Source organism: Odontesthes bonariensis, chromosome 4 (assembly GCF_027942865.1).
Source record: "Odontesthes bonariensis isolate fOdoBon6 chromosome 4, fOdoBon6.hap1, whole genome shotgun sequence".
Taxonomy (NCBI): Eukaryota; Metazoa; Chordata; class Actinopteri; order Atheriniformes; family Atherinopsidae; genus Odontesthes; species Odontesthes bonariensis.
Window position 1 is genome coordinate 30186030 of NC_134509.1, and position 21182 is coordinate 30207211.

Genomic DNA, 21182 nt, shown 5'->3' on the forward strand with positions numbered 1-21182 from the left:
TGTGTACTTTTAATGCTATTTGTGATACACACTATGTGTGTATATATACACGTGTGATTTTTAAAAAACACATGGAGCTTAATTTTTACACACACATAAGAAATGGACTTGCATAAATGTAGACCTCATTTAGCCTTTTATTTATTTGCATTATCATACATTAGGTACAAATGACACAATCAGTTACGAGGATAAGAAGCTCAGACGCATTTTTAAAGGTTTCAGGCTGACGAGGAAAACAAAGATACACCATTTGCAAAATACAATATATTCTTTCTTTTACAGTCTCTGTAGGTATCTACTGTAAGTAAATTATGTACAAGGACAGGGGTGCAGAGATTATAAATGAACAGAGTTATTGAACATGTTGCTGTGTGGAGTCAGATATAAGGCATTCTTGCACATCACTGGATCCTGAAACCTGCACTTTCAAGATGACATTAGTTTTTCTTCATCTCTCAGGACACAGCAAAGAATAATGGCTGACTATAATAAAGAAAAATTTCACCATTTACAGGGGTTAGACTGTAAGACGAGCCCATTTAAAAAGGAAAGCATCTCTCCAACCTTACATTTGTCATTACATCTTTACAGAATTTACTGCATGAATACTGGCAATCAAATGAAATTAAGATGAAAAAGTTGTGGACATCTGACAGAGAGTAAAGAAAGTAAAACAAATATATTTGGCTTACTCCCTTTCCCGTGGTGCATTAGCAGGACATAACAGAAAAGAGGAAAAGGTGGAATTGATGCCATCTCTGTAGAGTGCTTTGCACAAGGGAAATCAAGTGCTTTCGTGAACTGGGACTTCACAGGTAAAAGGAGGCGGAAACTATCAATAAGGTGATGGATTGACTTGGCCCAGGCACCGAGGAAGGAGGGATAGGTCAGTGTGGCGAGGCACAGGGGCTGTTCAAGAAATCATCGTTAGTCCCGACATTCATTTAACAGAATCTAATCCATCACCTGCTCATTGTTTCTTCACCATCCCATAATCCAGTATCGTCTTTTCATCTAGTACATACATCTATTTAAATAATTCACCATATAATTCAGTCGCCGATAGGCACAGGGAGGCAAAGGTAAAGAAAGCAGGAACACAAGGATAAATCCAGTTACACTTTTCTAAACTGTAAAGGTTATTGTTGGCAGTAAGAAATTTTTTTTTTCTCTCAGTTTTCTAGAACTTTTAATTGACATCCACATGAACTGTGAGAGATGATTAAACACAAGGAAAGAATAAAATAAAGCAAACATTCAGTAAATCAACTACTTTGAAAGTTATCTAATAACAAGATACATCGTAATGGAGGACATTTGTATGGAGGTTTAGGTCAGAGAAAGGAAGATGAAAATTAAAAAAGAATATGTACAGTACATCTGTACAAGCTGGGGAAGGCACACGAGGAAGGAAAATCTTATTCTTTTGCTCTCACTGCCTGCATCTTAACAGATTGCAAATGCAGTAAATCAACAGATATTCTATTAAAGGGATGGAGCCACACTATCAAGCCAGGGCATAATCACATACAGAGGTGCAAGATAGGCTTTGATAAGACCATTACTGAGCAAAGTCTTGTGTATGTACAAGGAATATTATATCTAATTTATGTGAGATTTACTGTAAATGTTAAATTAAATGTGTCAAACTTAAAACAGTTTTGCCCAAATTCAGAAAAAGATCAAGTGATGGGAACAGGAGTGTTTACTAACGTGCACAGTAACTTCACTATAAAACGTACTGGCACTGGTAAGTGCACTGACACAATATGCATTGGCATACCAATGGCACCATGCTACTATATGTTTTGTGGCCGACACAGAAGCTGTCACAGTAAATCATCAATGTGACTACAGCTAGAGCAAGGCTGCTATTGTCGGGTCTGGTGTTCTCCAGGTTTGGCACGTGCAAATGGTTGTAGAGGATAGGAAACACAGAGGGAGAGAGCAACTCGTGGAAAAACATGGACAGAATATTTAGGTTTCAATAGTTCCTATCAACATCAGAGTTTCCTAATGTGATCATTAATTTTACAGAAAAGAGCACTGATCCAGAACCAGCAGCAGCAACTGGGTCTCCTGAAGTAGTCAGCATTCCACTTAAATCTAAAAACTGCAATAAATGTTTTATGTTATTTAGCCCCTGAGGATCAGTTATATGAACTGTTTTGGCAAAATTGCTGATGTTTTTACACCTAACTTACCAACATCAGAACATCAGTACCACTGAAAGTCTAACTGGTTTCAGATCAGTACTCTTATGATAACAGATGTGAAATGGGCCACTTTAATTTGGCCAATCTAGATGTATGCTAACAGTGATAATCCACCCTAAATCTGATGTATGTCTCAAGACTGAAGAAGAAACAGTGCAAAAGTTCAGTTTGTAATAAACTGAGCCTACAGACAAAGAGCCAGTAATGTAATGGAGTATGAATAGTTTGAAACATTTCCAGGGATAGTTTGACAACTTTTCAGTCATAACTGAAAATATGTCATCAGGAATCCATTCTAAACATTCAATAAAGATATTTTCTTCAAGACTACAAAAGGTGACTCTTCTCTTAAAAGTCGGATTCAACTGGAGCTTCACTTTTGACATTATAACTCTTTGGAGTTTCATACTCAGGAACATGCAGCATTTAGCGGATCACATGCATGAATGAGACCTACCAACGGCATGCAGACACAGAGGGACATTCAACATCTGGAGATGCATTCAACCATCACAAAACTGCAGTCAACATTACTGATAATTATTTAAAAAAGGAAAATAAAAGTTTGATAAATGTGACAAAAAGAGAACTGATATTTTTCACGATTAGCTAAATCTGGATTCTTTTAAAGACGTCCAGCTGTTAAAAAGGTAATCTGCACTGGCTTACACTCTCAGTGGTTTAAGTTTGTATACAACATACAAATATTGGCTTATCTAATTAAATGTAATAAGCACATTCATGTGTTAGTAGAAAAATGTAACTTGATATACTTTTCTTCAATAACTCAAAATTATTTACAAAGGAGATTCACACTGATCTTTTTTTTTGTTACATTAAAATATTGATCTGATCTAATGGAAAAATATGAGATCACAAAAAAGTAGAAGAGTAAAAAGAAATCTATTCCTAAATATACTCCAGAAACACAAAGGGACACAAAGAATGACTTGATTAAAGATGAGTCTGTTGACTCCAATTGAAAGATAAGTTTTTTCTTGTGACAACAAATCAACTCTGTACGCAACAAAACATTGTATATGACATCAGATGATACAAAATGTCAGCTTCTGTTAAGACATTTATGGCCAGTGAGAGGCTTTGTTTTCATGAGTGTTAAAATATGACAAACTATAAACTGCTTAGGTTTGATTTCATGGTGGATATAAGCAAGTTCTGATACCGCTCATATCTGAAACTGATAAAAGTTTAATGTGTGTCCACAGTGTCGACAGAATTATTGGAAAGATCAGGGTACAATCTGCAGCTCGGTAAGGGCAAGGAAACAGCTGTGTGTGAATTGTAATTTTCAACACTTAAAGATAAGCAAACTTTTTGACAAACTGGAACTAATGCTCTCATACCTACGAGTCTCTTATTTTCATATCTTTAAAGGATGCATATGTTCATCACATAACTGCTCCTTTTTTTTTTTTTTTTACTCGATTTGCTACACATGAAGAAAATTGAGACTGGCTAAAATAATCTTATACTAAAATTTAACTTTATACCATCAACATGAAATAAAATGAGAAGAAAACTGTAAACATGATACAGGAAACATTGAATCACATAGTGCTGTTTCAACACCTGCACCACCTGTCCTTCATATTTGGCTATAGCATCTACATTGCCTAATATGTGTTTCTCAATATGATCATCCACATAAATACATGCTGCTACCCACCAAATGGATCTATGGAGAGCATTTTACCCATTGAGATTTGTAAACAGATTCATTTATTCTGTAAGTCTTATACTGGCATAGATTAATGAAGCCGGACACCCTTCTGTCTTTGTACCTCTGGGTTTTCGAGGCACATCCCTATATTGTGCCTGCCCATCATCATTGAAGGAAACCATGCTGTTGAGGTGGCAAAGAACCAAACTAAACTATCCAATCATAATCTACACTGGCAGAAATATTGTACAAAGCAAATATGCATGCCTGAGAGTCATGCTTATGAATTACACCATTACATTAGGATCTATTGGGGGACTTTAAGCTATAGTTAGATGTTGATGGTTGGTTTAGTTGGGCGGCTGTTAACAGGGAGGTTCTTCAAAGGTTTTACCATCCTTCTCATACACTGACGGCGAGCGAAGGGTGCACAAACTGTGCGTTGATGAAAGAAAACCCTGCAAACTCTGCCTGGTCGATGTTGGCAATAACCAGCTCATCAGGTGGTGTGAGCTGGGGCTGGGTGCGTGTGAAGAACTTGTCAAAGTTCTCTGCCCCTTTGCCACACTGCAGAAAAGACAGACAGAGAAGGGAGAAATGTTTAGACATCAGGTACAAGACACAACCAGAGAAAACAAGCAAACAGCGGACAGTATAATGTGGCACACAAGCAGGAGTGTAAAAACATTCAGTCATTCTGTTCATGGCCAGCCCACAGCAGTTCAAAGAAAACACCAGTCATTGCATTCAGCAGTAATTGCTTTAAACCTTTTGCAATTTTCACACAAATAAGCCCTTAAAAGAAAACACAACATCATAGTCATCATCAAACATCATTAGTTACTTACACCATCATAACAGTTCATATTAAAAATGTGATTGGGTGGTACAATGAGCAACATTTGGAGCTTCACACATTTCCATCCTGACCTCAGTTTACATAAAAATGGACGTATAAAACTTGATCCCAAATTTTTCTCCATTGCAATATGTTGTATGATGTTAAAAAAATTCAGATTACACACTTATATTCTCAATGACCTGAATCACAAAGCATCCCTCTAAATACTGAAGCAACACTGGCGCAGCTGTGAAACAGCAATGCAGCTTCAAATAAAGAATGCTCTGATTTGATTCGATGAGAGGAAATGGAGTAAGCACCTCTGCCATGAGGGACTTTATGTTTCCACTGACCTGTTGGTAAGCAGATCCTCTAATTTGCCTTAGATAGGAAATGTACTTTCAAAGCTAATCATCTTACAAAAGACTGAAATTATTTCTTGAATGAGCGTAGCAGCATCAAGGTGGAACAAGGTCTCAGAGGGGGTTAATTAAGGTGTTTATCTGGAGGGGCAAGCTGTCAGTATGTGACAGACAACATCACAAGTAATTCATGTTCCATAATGACAAGATCATCAAATAAAATAAAAAATGTAGAAAGGGATCATGCCTCATGGTGACAGCATTCATTTGCCTCAAAGCAAAGGAAAGTCTAGCATGTTTGGAGATGTGGGCGTGCATCTCATCTTTCCGTTTGACTGAAAAAAATTGTACCTCACATGTAAAAGCACATTAGGATTCAAAACAAATATAACTAGGCTAGTTTAAATATTGAATATGTGAGTATTGTTGATTTTTGTTCTAAGTATTACTATATTGTGGTACATGGGACGAGTTTGGGCTGTTTGAGCAGTATTTAGCACTGAACACATAAAATCTCATTTTGAGCTTTGGTAACTTGATCTAAAAGGAAATGTGTGAGACACAGAGACACACAAACAGCAGTCATTTGTTTGGACTACTAAGATTTGCATTTATAAACATCTTTACTTTAATTTGCACAGTTAGCAAAGTCACATTCTTGTGTCAAATGTATTCATTTAAAAATGGAGTAACAATAGATGAGAAAAAATGTAAACAAGAATGTAAGTGGGAAAAAGAGAAGTCTGTACATGAACCTCTGTCCTCATTGGCTTGTCCACCCACACACACGGCTCACTTACATGCACACATGGATTTAAAACCACACAAACACAGACACTGTGTCTCTTATATTCAGTGAAAAAACACGACAAGCATTCATGTTCCCTGTAGGATGTTCTCCTCCAAAAAAAAACAACGAGGGGGGGGGGGGTATTCGTGGTTACGTTTCGGCCACAGAGGTGCAGGCGCCTGGGGTGGGAAAAAAAACGAAAAAAGAGGGTGAGGGGGGGCGCCAGCACCGGGTTTCGCCCGGGGCGTAAATCAGTATCAGACCGCCACTGAGTTGGAGAGAGACAGGAAGCAGGGAGCAGAGAGAGGGGGAATGACATGCAGCAAAGGGCCGACCGGTGCGGGATTCGAACCGGGGCCAGCTGCAGCGAGGACTGTAGCCTCTGTACATGGGGCGCCTCATCTATCAGGTATCCTTCTCATTCTCCAAACTGAGAACACTTTGACCGTCCTCTCTTGCAGATAAGAAGCTAACTACAGACAATCACACTGAAGATGATAAATATCTCTTTAGGTTAGATTAATCACTAAGCTAGGTTTTTTTTTTTTTTTTTTAACAATGCTTAACATTTACTTATCATCTACTGACTTCTTTTTGAGCTGTCACACTTATGAAACATTGTACTGACTGGAATAATGTGAATTGTATCTATAGCTACCGACATGGCCCCATATTTGCCGGCACAATTAGTTGTTGTTAAAGTTGTTAATCACTTCAATTGATATTTCTCATATCTTACATCACCGATAACTACACTGAACTAAAAGATTATTAGACCATTTACAATAATACCAAACTACTGCTTTAGAGGAAGATCAGAATTAAAATTAAAGTTATTTATCTTTATCATTTGTTTTCAAAGCCCAATGTCTTAACAGTATGAAGCCTTTTTTTTTGAGGGTTTATGAGAAAGTTGACATTTTGTCAGGACACAGACTTCAGTTAGTCATTTCACATCCTCTTCTTTTTGTTTTCAGGCCTGAAGCTGGAGTTTCAAAACTTAATCATATTTTAACAACTGATTCTATATATTGTTCTTATTTCTTTCTTTTTTGTTTAAAATTTAAATCATGCTTTTTATCTATAATGTCTCTGTAAAGCACTTTGAATCACCTTGTTATTGAATGGTGCTATCCAAATAAACTTGCCTTGCCTCCAATCAGTTTTTGCATTTGGTATTGGGGCAGTTTGAAGCCACAGTCCACAGTGATCTGGCCTTTAAGGTACTGACTAACTCATGACCAACAGACTTTCATCGTCAGTTGTCCTACATTTCATTCACAGACATGACATCACCATTGGCCAAATGTGTGTATGTTTCTGTTTACACGAGCATTAATAAGTGCGTCAAGAATTGTTTATCAGACATTTCTATTCTGAACACAGCCGAACACAAAAACATGAGCGGACCAATGTGTTTCAGATGAACGGGTTTGCATGCAAAGTTTTTGACCTTGTTTGTTGTCACCAGTAGGTGACATTTGCTGGAAGCCACCACCAACCTGTCAGAGTGGATCGACGGCAGGACGCACACTTCAAGATGGGAAACGAATGTGGCTCTGAGTGTAAGTGTTTGTGTATGTGGCCTCTGAATGTGTTACCCGTTGCAGAACACACCTTATGGGTAATCGCCAGCATGCTTCAACTGATATGTCTCTCTGTCCACTTGTCTTCTTCTATCCATCACTGACCATTCATCGCTCAAGTGAAGCAACGTACTTTTAAACCCGACCTCAAACAACAAGCTCAAGCAGCACGATGTCCCGTTCTATATCCTGAAGAAGTTACTCTTTGTGACATCAGGCCGCTGCTTCTAGGCAATACTCAAACCAGTTTGTGCATGCAAAGCATATGTGTGTGATGAAGCTTCAGCTGCAGAACTGACAGGCTTGAGTCTGAGGAAATATTTGCCAGACACACTTCATTTATTCCAATCTGTCTTGTTGTATATATTTATTCATTTTTTTTTATATTGAAGCGATGTGAGAGTATTGGATAGCCTTCCATGCACTGTGACACAGTGTCCTACATGAGTTTTTGACCTACTTTCTTTCATCTTTAATCTCTCTCCTTCTTTCAGTGCACACATACAGACGTGCATGCTTCGGCACTCAAGGATATTAAAAGAACATTCAGCTACTTAGGATGATAAATGAGTGCCTGCCTCCATTAGGGTAGTGCCAAGACACACACACACACACCATCATTTTCTGTACTTTCTTCTCCTTGAGGCCAATGGTATGCTAAGCTCTGCATTCTCAACCTCTCCCACACATTATGCTTTATTTGTTGAATTGTTCTCTTGCCAACATAAGTGAGCAGTTCACACAGAGGTATGAGCAATTTCAACGTACACTATCTTTGAAGTGGGGAGTGTGGAAGTACAGTATTCTAGAAATGTATTTCTAGTCTCTGGAAAGCTGTCCTACAGTGACACTTATTAACTATTTATGTTTTAACCACATTACCTCATTAATCTGTTATATTAATAAATCACTAAGCATAGCTGAAACCTCTTGGATATTGGTGCAGAAACCAGTAATAAAGTCATGACTTTAGCTTCGCCTGAAGGAATTCACCTTGGAACATATTAGCTGCTCAAAACATCCCTGGTCCAGCTTTGACAAAATAAAAATAAAAAGTTACATTTATTAGTTTCTGTAGGGTCTAGACTATGCACAAACTATGCACATACAGTGGAGTAATTTCAACTGAAAATATTTCTTCAAATTACATTTACGGCTGATTAAAAGGGCAGAAGTGCTGAAGAGTCTGAACATTGTTAAAAATTGCAGAGTGGACCTTTTTGATTTAAGAAACCAGACCACTGCACCTTCTTTTGGCTCTGTTTTCAGGCACCAGAAACTCTCATGTTATAAAGTGCTTCACATAGCTATAGATGAAATTAAAAGCCATGAGGAGACAACAGACTTTGGCCAATCAAAAGTCAGGGGAGGTGGGATAAAGAGAAATAGGGTTCCTGCGAGAGCAGAGCGTAGAAGATGAATTTGCAAAAGAGCAGACTTTAACCCAGGAGAATGGGGTTTGAGTCTCATTGATGGTGACCTATTCACAAAATATACTAATGCTCATCTGGTAGAAGGGGTTTAGGACAGAAAGGGAAGAATAATTTATGCTCCAGCTTTAATACATAAAATCAAACAAATAAAGTAACAGGAATAATTGAGAAATAACTAACAAATTAGAAGAAATGTATTCTCATTGCAAAAAAAACAGAAAAAAACAAATGCAGAACTCAAAATGACTTATTATGATCCACATGAAAAGAGGCCAAGACATGTTTAGTCAAGTTACAACAGTGTTTTTCCTTCCCTCTTTTTATTAGAGTGACAGTGAGTCACAACTCATCCATTATGCCATTGGCTTCTATGTGTATGTGTTTATGCATCTCATATGCAATGCGCTTCCCTTCCTTGGACACTGCTCCAAGACTTTAGTGTAATAACTAAATCCTCCCACTCATGGTCGGCCTATCTCCCTTCCCTTCCTTCATTTACTATGAATAAGCAGCTTCATATTGACCCACTTTTTCCGTAAATTGGTGTAAAGTGTGTGGGCATCCAGCGTGTTGTTTTCTGGACATATTAGCCTGATTTAAAATACCCCCACCGTTGGCTCAATGTTGCTTTGTTACCTACAGCAAACACTTGTATAGTGACAGCACCAGGCACTATAAATATGGATCAATAATAAGCAAGCTTGCCTTGGTGCTCATTCTACCGCTCTGACTTTGTCATGTGTGCTGTCTTAAGTCCTGGTCCAATAGATACAGATGGTTTGAATCTCTTGGCTGGGTGCAGCTGGTGTATTGATTGCAATTCCACAGCTGTCACAGGTGGATGAAGTGAGATTAAGAAGCGAAAAAAGGAGAGAGGCAAGAGGAGGAGGAGTTGGGTGAGAAAAGCGTAAATGGATTGGGTGAGGGGTGAAAGGGAGGTGTATAAAGACAGCCATTTGTTTGCAATGGACTCAGAAACAACAAAGCATTACATGGCATTGTTAAATGGACATGGTGAATCAATTTTGAGAGTGATCATGACTACTATAAGAACTGAGCTGATTTATCACTCCCTTTCCGTCTCTACGCTGTCACCCTTACCTGCACCTACGACTACAATCATGCAAGGGTGCACTGTGCAAAGAACATGCGCATTTGCATGCATCCACCTGCCTGCAAAATCAACATGAGCAAATATGTATGCTCAGAAGCTTTCCACATTCTCTCCAACATCGATTACTGCCCCCTTCCCCACACAGACAGCTACAAACTGACACAGATACAAGGGGATCTTCCTCCCTTGCTGTTCCAAACCTGTTAATCTCAATCTTCTCCGACTCACACTTGCAAACATACATTTTCCCCACACACTCACAAAGCACACAGAGCCTTTCCATGACACACAGCACATCCATTCAGCAGGATAAAAGACGGACAGAGGCCAGGAATCACCTTATCAGAGGAACTGGAGCCCTTGATGACTGACGTTGATGAGAGCTAAAATTTTAAAAACGAATATGTAGGGGACACACACACACACACACACACACACACACACACACACATACACAACATTGAGTGACCTACTTTCTCCTATTTTTTTTCTCTTTAAAACATGCAGCTTATATGAATCCTGTAGTGAACCCTTTAGTCTCTATGAGCATGTGTACACATAACATAGACTAAAAACATTTAGAGAGGAAGACTGTGTTCAACAATATCGCCTGTAAACTGAAGGGATTTCTGAACTACATACCCTCAGAAAATAATGTGCAACATGCTTTTAAGAATAGAACTTAATATCACTTATAACCAATGTCATATGCCGCCAACGGCTGTGTTTCGTTCACACAAGATTGACTTCAGTGTATGTTTATTGTGAAAACTGACGAATAAAGCAAAGCCAAAATCCATCATTTTGGGTGATGTTCTAAAGCTCTGAATGTGGCCTTGTGGTGAAGGACAGGCACATAAAATCCTAAAAACTCTGAGATGAGTATCTCAATATCACTGTGTGTTACACTGAGGACTTGAGTGGACAGAGGGTAACTCCAGCGGTATGACTTTCCTTGTTACACACATCTCTGGCACTGTCATTCACTCTGAATTGGTTTTCACCAGGGTTCTGCAGTCATTTTACATCAGCGAGCTCCGTAGAAATGAATTAATCCAGCACAATAAAATAGTCCCCACTGTACAGTAAGAGCTAAAGATATAACAGAAGTCTAATCTATATTAAATAGCAATATCTTGGAGTGCTAACAGCATATTACCTATATGCTGATAATTAGTATGTTGCTCATGTGCTAACATGTAATTTGTGGAGAGATCAATTATATTGTAGCCTCATATCACCCAGTGGGTGCAAGTGGGCTAACAAAACACATGTCGTCCATCTTACGTACTGTAACAATGCAGACAGTTTTTATCATGTTTATTGATATCTTGTTCATCATTTCTAAATTATTTTATCTTGTTTTGCCAGTCTTTTGATGACTGCTTTAAAATGCTGTTTCAAACCCATAGAATTGCTTTTTTTTCTGAAAAAAAGGATAGTAGTTCATTAAGTTAAAAGGGTGCATGCTATGTGTTTAAAACAATACGCCATGAAATGGGCTCTCTGTAGGGACCAGTGTGTAACAGTTACTAGCAGTCAAGGAAATGGCAACCATTTCAAATGCAATCCACCCACTACCTGGGTAGCAACAAAGTGAATCTATATTGGTAAGATAAATTACCTGCTGGGGAGAAAACAAGCTGGCTACAACATAATGCTTTCAATAATGCTTTTCATTAGTGATTTACATCTGAGAAAACCCACACCAGTGTAGATTCTTCTTTTCTGCCTTTACCTTTCCCAAATTTCACCTATTCACGATTTTGCTTCTTTGATGCAGCTTATTCATGTGTCCTTGGCTGTTCTTGCATTAAATAAAAAGTAATATTTTCCATTTCTCAAATGCGTACCCTAAAACTTTTTAGAACACCTTCCATTCAACCTCCACTGTATCTTCTTTGCCGCCCTCTCTTTTTTTAGTGCTCTTGTTTTACTTGGCTGTTATAGCTGGAAAATGTACTTATCAATTAAAGTGAAATCCAATTGTTCACAGATTTCAGCAATGTTCATTCCATCAGTTAGACAGAGCACTGTCCTGACAACAGAGTGATGTTCAGTTTGCATGACCTTACTTTGTATGGACACAAAAAAAAAAACAGACAAGGAGAAACAAAAACAGAATGTTAACAGAGTTTGCTGATCATTTTCTTTCCCTTCAGTTAACTATAAATTAAAACTTAAATTTTATCCTATAAAATGAATATGAATCCATATTATGTGACAACGTCCCTGTATTCTGCAGATATCTCCATCTTTATTAACAAGAAATATTTCCTGGAGTGAGTTTAAGCAGTAAAGAAAAGTTTTGGATCAAACGTTAATAAAACCACAAGGAGAAGGGCCACACTGTGTGCTGCACAAGGATAAGGAATATCTGCAATCTGTTTGTGTGAGTATTTGAGTTGTTTAAAACTGTGGTCCATGAAAACATCTGAGTAGTTCAGATGAGCTTTTATTTCCCCGTTGTACTCGTCAAACCAAAAGCATCAGCTAGAGTGAAGATAGAGAACCATTTTGTGTAAATCTCATTTTAGACGACATGGATATATTACAATAAGCTGGTGATTAACATTTCATGAAGTAGAACTTGGAAATAACTTTGGCTAGACTGTGACTGACAATCACTTAAATATTTTCCTTATTTTTGAATATAAGTCATCAAGTCAAAGAATAAAATATGAAGTTAATAAGGAAGCACATTGGGAGAGTAATCAGAGACATATTAGGCTGTAACTTCTCATCTGTGTTTGTGTATTCTCAAAACACTGACTGAAAGCTGTTGAACAGAATGGTAAACAAGCAGAAAGTATCCCCCAAGAAAGTAGAAGTCACAGCAGAGAGGCATTTGCCCTAAAAGATTTGTTTTGTGATGTATTTTTATGGATATATGAAGTTTTTATTAAAAAAAAAAAATAAAAATCACCGGCTTTAGGTTTAGATAGATAGATAGATAGATAGATAGATAGATAGATAGATAGATAGATAGATAGATAGATAGATAGATAGATAGATAGATAGATAGATAGATAGATAGATAGATAGATCGATCTTTATTGCTCCCTCAGGAGGTTCCCTCTGGGAAATTAAGGCGCCGTTTACACATACCCGGGTATTTTGAAAAACGCATATTTTCTAACCTTCGTTTTCAAAAAAAAACCCGTGCACACAGCCCCGTTTTTTAAAAAAAACCCGTCTACATTGATCCGGAGAAATACGCTATCAGGAGCTGTTAAATTACGCCAAGCCTGACGGTGGCAATGTTAGAACAATGAGAATTCCACACAAGCCAATCAGAAGCCTAATAGAGAACCGCTGACAGGCAACTTTCTTCACAACATCAACAGAAGCGCGCATGTGAGTACTCTCACCCTGGATGTGCGGGCGTAGCAGTTCTGCTAGGGAAAGGAGTGAAAATCGTGACATCCTGAAATTTTCCCTCCATTCCTCCGGGACAACAAAGCCATTTTCAAAATTTTCCCACCATAAAGCAGTCCGTCCGGGTCTAATCCAGAATCGCCGTCGCTGGCGGTGGTATGGCCGGGCTCTGTCTGCCAACAGAAGCTCCGCAATTGTTGCCCTCCGCGCCGTAATGCGCCTTTGTTGTTCAATACTTTGTAGGAGTGTAATTTTCAAAATCACACAAGCGAGTATAGCTCTCAACAAAATAAATGCTGCTAGTACCTCCATACTTGCCAGATAAACAATGAATGGCGTTATCCTGCCACTATGGTGGATAGGGGCGGGGCTCTGTACTATGACGACAACTCCGCATTCCATTCTGAAAACTCCGTTTTCGTCTTTCAACCAGTTTACACACAAACGCTAAACGGAGTTTTTAAAAAATCTCCACTTTTGCCGGAGTTTTTTTTTAGCTTCGTTTTCGGAGGAAAAAACTCCGTTTGTGTGTAAACGAAAGGCACAAACGAAGGGAAAGGTCTTCGTTTTTCAAAATACCCGGGTATGTGTAAACGGCACCTAAGACATTCATCACTTATTTTCATGAAAATGGACTTACTGGTATCCCAATGACTGTCTCTCTTGTAGATGTGATGCTTGATGACTCACCAAAACCCATTGCAGCCACATGTGAGACAAACATCACTGCACCTCTGGTTCATATTGCACCACACACCCATTTATAAATAAACCAAAAGTATCAACATCAACATCATAAAAGTGTTAGGCCTTATATTGAAGAAGGTTAAACTTCTGTTCGAGAGAGGCTTCCAATCCTCTTAACCTTGGCTTCAGAACATTCGTCGTCAAAATGTGCAGACTTACCAGTTTAGGCTTGAAGGGTGGCTGTATCTCTCTGTTCCCGAGGCGATCCCAATCGATCCGCCTGAAGAAGGCGTGTTCTCTGATGTCCCGCTCACCCTCAGGGCCACAGCCCAGACGTTTGGATGGATGTTTGGTCATCAACTGCTCACAGTGAAAAAAAGGAAGATACAAGAAGCATGGACTTAGATTAAAACATATTTCTGCATAATAAGCTAAATCATTGTTATTTCTTCTTCATAGAAATAGAGTCGATAAACAAAAAGAATGAAAAATGAATTATCTCTGATTGAAAACATTTAGTCCTTATGAGTAAAAATAAGCAGAGTTTAAAATAACAATTTAAAAAAAATATATGAAATATAAATCAGAAAGAAAAAAAAAGCCTTTTTCTTTTATTCAGTTTTTAAGTTAAACAGGGATTACTTCCACTTAAAGGTAGGGTAGGAGATCCTGGATTTTGAGTCCAGCGAAGCTGCATTTTGAAAATACACCGGTAAAAAGTCCCAACCCTTTCCTTCAATTTCCCCCCGAAGCCACGCCTCTAGAGTACATGAACGCGCACGAGCACGAAGGTGCACGAGCGCTGTTCTGACAGCAAGCATCGATCGTTGCCGTATTTAGTATATGATAACTATACATTTAATAATGCTAGGTGCTAGCCAAGCTGGCTCTAGTTTAGCTTCCTGCCAAGCTTCTGGACGCGTAATTCGTTCACGGAGCAGGGTACGCGCACAGGGGGAAGGAGGGGGAGGGAGGAGCAGATTGCAGTTTGATAGACGGCATCAGAATCCAATCATTGTGAACGGACCGATACTGTTTTTCCTAGATTGTACGTTCTAGAGGCCACTAAAACTTTTCATATTTGTGTCAAAACTTTTAATTAATTGGTTGCAATGGGGGTGTGAAGAGTATTTCAAGCAATATGTAAAAAAATGTTCCAGAAAAAGAACCCCTACCCCACCTTTAAATGATACAGAGTATAGGTGAATATCTCTGAAAAGTGACCTGTGCATCAGGAAATCTCCTACATTCTGTTCCTTCACTGATGTCTTTTGTAATTTGATTCCAACTCTTTTCTAGGTCAGCAAATGACAGCTAAACAGATGGGTCTGAAAACGAGTGACATAACTGCTTCTCCTCCTCCTCTCCCTCTGCTTGTTCTGCCTTTAGAGAACTGCTGCCACTTCCAGTCACACCACAAACAACATGAGGACAGTCTGCACTTTGCTAGAAATGTGAAAAAAAAATAAATAAATGTAATTCCCCTCAGGAAACATAAGCAAGAACAAAAAAAAAAATATGGTCTTGTTGAATTAAACATGAGACAGTTTTCCTTAGATTAAGCAGTGTTAAAATAACGTGGTAATATAACATTTACCTTAAATGTTTGTTAAGCTTTCTTTTTGGAAACCTGTACATTTTGATAACAACAGAGCAGGTAGTGAGTGGAAACATTCAGGCCAAACCAAATTTTAAATGCATCTAGGCAATGCCTACTGATAACGGGACATATGTGCTGAATGGGGTCTTGGTAATTTTACAGTTTATTACTCACATAGATATTTTGTATTGACTTTCCATCAGTGCAGAAATTTGTCCTGACTGAAAAGCAAAGAAAGACAAAGTGCTCATTTGAGATGGATGAAGAACCTGGTGGCTTTCGTCCAAGGACAAAATGACTGAGTTAATTCAAACGATTAAAGAGGCTGACTTTTCTGTGCTTCCATTGTGAACAGAGGGTGTATTCTGAGTCATAAGCTCAAGGTCAAAGTATTTACATCCATGATTAGTCAGACACATGCATACACACTTGAAATACCTCAAGGCAAATCCCGAATAAGTGATGCATACTTTCATATGTAGCCAAGTCACCTGAACAGTTATACAAGAGTATATGACATATTTACAGCGGCAACTAAGACGCAAACACACACACAAGAACGAGTTAAAGATTCCTTATTACGAAATAGGTCACAAGAAAATGCAGAAATCTTATACTTAAGATTTCACTCAAAAGTATGAAAAAGTTCTCCTTATCTTGAACTTCATAATCAAGTAGTTTGTTGAAATTAGGTAACTTGTTGCACCTCAGCAACCAACTTACTCTTACTTATCTTAAACATTAATATAGTTTTTAAGAAAATCACTTCACTTACATGGTTCGGTTTCATTTCATTGTCAGGCATTTCAATGGTTAAAATGTTATTAAAAGAAGACGGTTTGTTTGTGTTATGGGCTGCTATCCCGATGATGCCAGATTACACTGAGGAGTTTCTCAGGGGTCCAATCTTGGACCATTAGTATGCCTCAGACATATTAATGATTTGTTTAAAGTCTCAAATATTCTTTCTCCAACATTGTGTGCAGATGACACAACCGTAGTTCGTGCTCACTAAACATTCCATGCACTGGTCAAAGATGCAAACTGATTAACTGCATATGCTACATAATTCAGAGTAAATAAATAGCATTAAATTTACTGCACACACACACACACACACACACACACACATATACAAAAAGTCACACTAAGGATACTAAAGAATTATTGCTATTTTGGCTGCTGAGTTTGAGTTGACTGACTGGGTTAGCAGAAATGTAGAGCTATAACAGTGAAGATTAATCAACTTGCTATTGCAAACTGGCTCAAAAGTTGTATTAAAGTTTAATTAATTCTCATCTCTCATACTGTAGCATAGTTTCAAAGAGAACTTTTCCTTACAAATTTCACAAAATTTTGATCCTCCAGAATTGTATCCATGTAACTGAAATTTGATCACAGTCCTAAATATCACATATATTCCTTTGTTTAAGAAAATCCAGATTCTTAGGGTTTAGGAAATATTTTTAATACATCTTAAATTACGTTTTTTCTTATTAATTTCCAATTATGGACATTTTTATTTACAAAAAAAAACTCAAAAAGGGAATATTTCCATGCAGTTCAAAGCTTATTTCATAGCAAACTCACTTGACCGTTCTTATTTAACTCATCCATCTTCAGCTCTTCATCCACATAAATTTATCGCTTATGGTGTCAATTTTTGAGAAGTTATAGGGGTACCCAACTATGGAATAAATTTTACCACCTGGCTAAAAACTATTCCTCTATAAAATGTTACAAAAGATGTATTTTTGTACATGTTTTTAGATTTATTTTTCTTCACTTATAGAATCATGTCTCATTACAAGTAGTATTGTATAACAGTCAATGTTGACATAGAAGCTATTATCTCTGTTAGATATTTATCATCATATGCATACTGTTACACGAGCTGATAATTTTAACTAACATCTGCATCCTGTTGTAAATAAATTTTGTTTTCTCATCAGTCGTGACCACTTTTGTATGGTAATGATGTTTTGGATGGAGGTTTTAAATAAGTCTTTTAGAAAGGGCTTTCTGTCTCCCTCTCTAAACACTATGTTATTATTTCAATTTCATTTTTTATGTCTGTTTTGTGTGTTCTTCATAGTTCAAAATGAAAATCTAAACCTTAATTTGATTTTAATTTGACTGAACTTCCTTTGATTCTTTTCCTGATAAAACAAGAAATCTAGAAAACTTCAAGTTAAAATGACAAGATAGGAACAGAATAAGCTTCAATAGTTACACGCTGATGAAATATATCACTACACTGTCAATTACTTTTATTTAATTAAGAAATAGTCCAACATCAAATAACGTACAATAATCTCTGTTGTCAGTACTGAATTTCAGAGCCAGTTCATTTGCTGCTGGCCCCTCATTCTGGCTCTGGCACATCTGAACTTGCAGTGTGCACTCAGCTGGCAGAGTGCCTCAGACAGCTGTTGACAAGGAAGAAAAAGTCATTAGCAGTTTTCTGTCTGTTCACAGGGCTGTCAGTTACAGTGAGAAAGCACCTTGCTGCAAACACACTGCCGTCACCATTAAGGTGACACACCTCATAACTTGAGTTGTCCCTGAAACTGAGTGACTGCTGGCCTGCCAGTGTTAAACACTCACATGTGTTTTGAAACTTCACCGCTTGAATCACTTTGCATAAGTGACAAACAATCATCACCAGAAAATAGAGAAAAAAAACGTTGCTGACATTTCATGAAACTGTTCCGTCTGCTGTTAACAGCCTAATTTAAATGGCTCCACTACATCATGATTTATCAAATGACAGTTTATTTTTATTTATGTGCTCCTAAGATTACGTAACGCTGAAAGCCACCTGCTGTTTCTGCTCAGAGCATAAAATGATTATCTGAATGGAAAGGAGGTAAGAGGGATTGTATTTTGTGTATTGTAATGTTTTATATAATGCTGTTATTATCGTTTATGCTTTTTTTAGGGTGACTCTGAAAAACAGATGCTTTTTGCTTTTTTAAACTTCAGCGAAAGTACTTCAAAATACAGTCAAAATACTTCCAATTTAAACTGTGAGATTCTTGCTGGGCTTATTCTGTGGGACTCATAGGTACAGTCATGTATCATCTGCATAGATGTGAAGCCATGTGAATGAATGACAAGGTTCAAAGAGGTTGTATATATTGCAAAGAGAAGAGGTCCCAGTACAGAACCATGGGGCGCCCCAGTAGAGAGGCAGTAGAGCACTAGTGTTTGTTCTTGCTGTTAACACTTTGAAAGAATGCCCAGTGAGGTGTGACTCAAAACAAGATGTACCCTACCTTAACAGATAGTAGGATGGAATGATTTATCGTGTTAAAGGCTGGAGAGAGGTCAAGCAAGGTGAGAACAGAGAACTGTGCTGCAGCCCTAGCCGCCGTTAGGGCCTCTGTCAAAGACAGTAGACCTATCTCAGTGGAGTGGCCAGACTTAAAATCAGACTGTTTTGGATCAAAGAGGTAATTCTGCAAAGGGACGTCCGAGACCAGCTGTGTTTTCATCACACGAGAGGACATTACGATGAGTTGCATTCAGCAGGGTTTATATTAAAATAATCCAAAGAATAAACAAGTGAATTTGAGGAAGGGACAGAGAGACAAAGCACATTATTACACAACTCACTGACTTTACATTGCCTCTGGATTGAAATAAAACTGCTACCTTCCCTATTTAATTCATTGCATGCAAACAAAACACAAGTGCAGGCTATTCTGTCTCACTAGACAATTAGTCTGACTATTCCAAGTATAACAAGTAAATACTGCACAGTGTTTAATACTTAGGTTACCTCTTCCCTCCATGTGGCCAATCCAAATGCACTGCTGCCAGAGCCTGAACCTGATTTCCACCTCTAATGGTGTATCATCACATGAGGATGTTTTAATCTTTTACAGCACAACTTATGTGGATGTCATGTCATCAGTGACTATGACACTATAGACGGAAGTCATAATTAACTGATATCCAATGTGCATCTGCTCGAATTATCCAAAAGATTATATTGTGTTAAAGTTAACTCTCTTTATCCCCAGAATAAGCTTTGAAACTTCCACGTGAAAAACACATTTCAATTCAGTAACAGCTCTACAACCTTAAGGAAAAACTGAACATCCTTGGGCCCCGAGAAAAGATACTTGAGAACAGATAGATATTAATATGTCTCCTGAACTTTGCTGCCTGGCCAGAGTAAGCTTTGAAAACTCTGTCAAAAACATTTTTTTATTTTTTATTATTTTTTTTTTTAGTTCTTCCTGTTCAAAACTATAATTTAGTGATTAAATAGCAGCATTATAACAAAGAATATATAATACTGATGTTACTGAAACCAGTCACAAAAAATTCTATGGTGCAGGTCTATTATATTTGTTGCAAGAGGAATTAAGCAAAAAAATATTCCACACTCCTTTTAGTCACAAGACGCAAGTGTCCTAAAGTCTGTTCAACACACAACAAACCAATTCACTTTTAATTCCTCTTCTATCTGTGGAGATTCAGTTGTCCCAATACAAACAGAGGTTGAGGCAGGTCTACTACCCCTCGTAGTGATCAAATCACACAGGATCAGTTAAGTGTCATGAACATTTTTGCCAAAAGGCTAACGGTGGACTATCACAACAGGTTTCACAACAGGTATGGCAGGTTTAATTAACAAAAAGCACAACAAACTGTATGTAGTAGGGCATCCAGTATTATTTCTACTACTGTGTCAGCATGAAAGTTGGTCTTTTGTAAATGAGAAACATATCAACTCCTTTTTTTATACACATATATATATGGTCAATGAGGCAAAGAACACACTTTATATATAATTTGTATAAATAATTTACACAATAGATACACTTGCTCAGAGAATTTCCTTTTGGCTGCCTACTTTTTACAGTTTTATGTATGAGTACTATTTAGGGACTGATTTTAGTAATGTGGTCAGCAGCTAAGAACAAGAAACTGCTTTTACCCAGTAAACAAATCAAGATGACATTCAGTTCTCAGTATAGCACTTCATACTGAACAAACCTTTAAAACTCATGAAGCTGAGTATTCTGAATGATCTAGTGGGTCTGCCATCAGTGTTTTAATAATGAATAAGTCAAAGACATATAGACCGGGAGGGAAAAGGAGAGAGAACCTCAGGTCGAAAAATTACACTTTTAAAGAAAAAAACACTACAAACTTAGAAAAACCTAAAAAAAAAAAAAAAAAAACTGTATCAAAGCCTCTCTTCTCGCTAAAGCTGAACCACCGTGAAAAACTTGTACCTGTCTTAAATTAAATTCAGTTACTTTGGCTTCAGTGAATGGCGTGAAAGATACAGGGCTTAAACGGCATTTGCAGAATTTTTTTCCTCACGTAGGAAAAGCTTCTGGAAGAAACATCCCGAGACCAACAAGGAAATAAATTAAAGTAACAGATTTAATATTGAATGGTTTAAGTGCATTTTCTGAATGATTATTATTTTTTAAGCTTATTTAGGTACATAGATGAATAAATGAATAAA

At 37.6% G+C, this 21182-nt stretch overlaps 1 protein-coding gene across 3 annotated transcripts in view; it reads right to left on the reverse strand.

Moving 5' to 3' along the window:
• Positions 1–113: 113 nt before the first annotated feature.
• prkcaa (protein kinase C, alpha, a) overlaps positions 114–21182 on the reverse strand; it is a 153434-nt gene continuing 132365 nt past the window's right edge. For all 3 annotated transcript variants that reach the window (XM_075463887.1, XM_075463888.1, XM_075463889.1), the window contains 2 exons: positions 14311–14451; positions 114–4467 (listed from right to left, as the gene is read on the reverse strand). In XM_075463887.1, coding sequence (XP_075320002.1) covers positions 4303–4467; positions 14311–14451 — 306 coding nt within the window. In that variant the 3' untranslated portion in view covers positions 114–4302. The remainder of the gene's footprint in view (positions 4468–14310; positions 14452–21182) is intronic.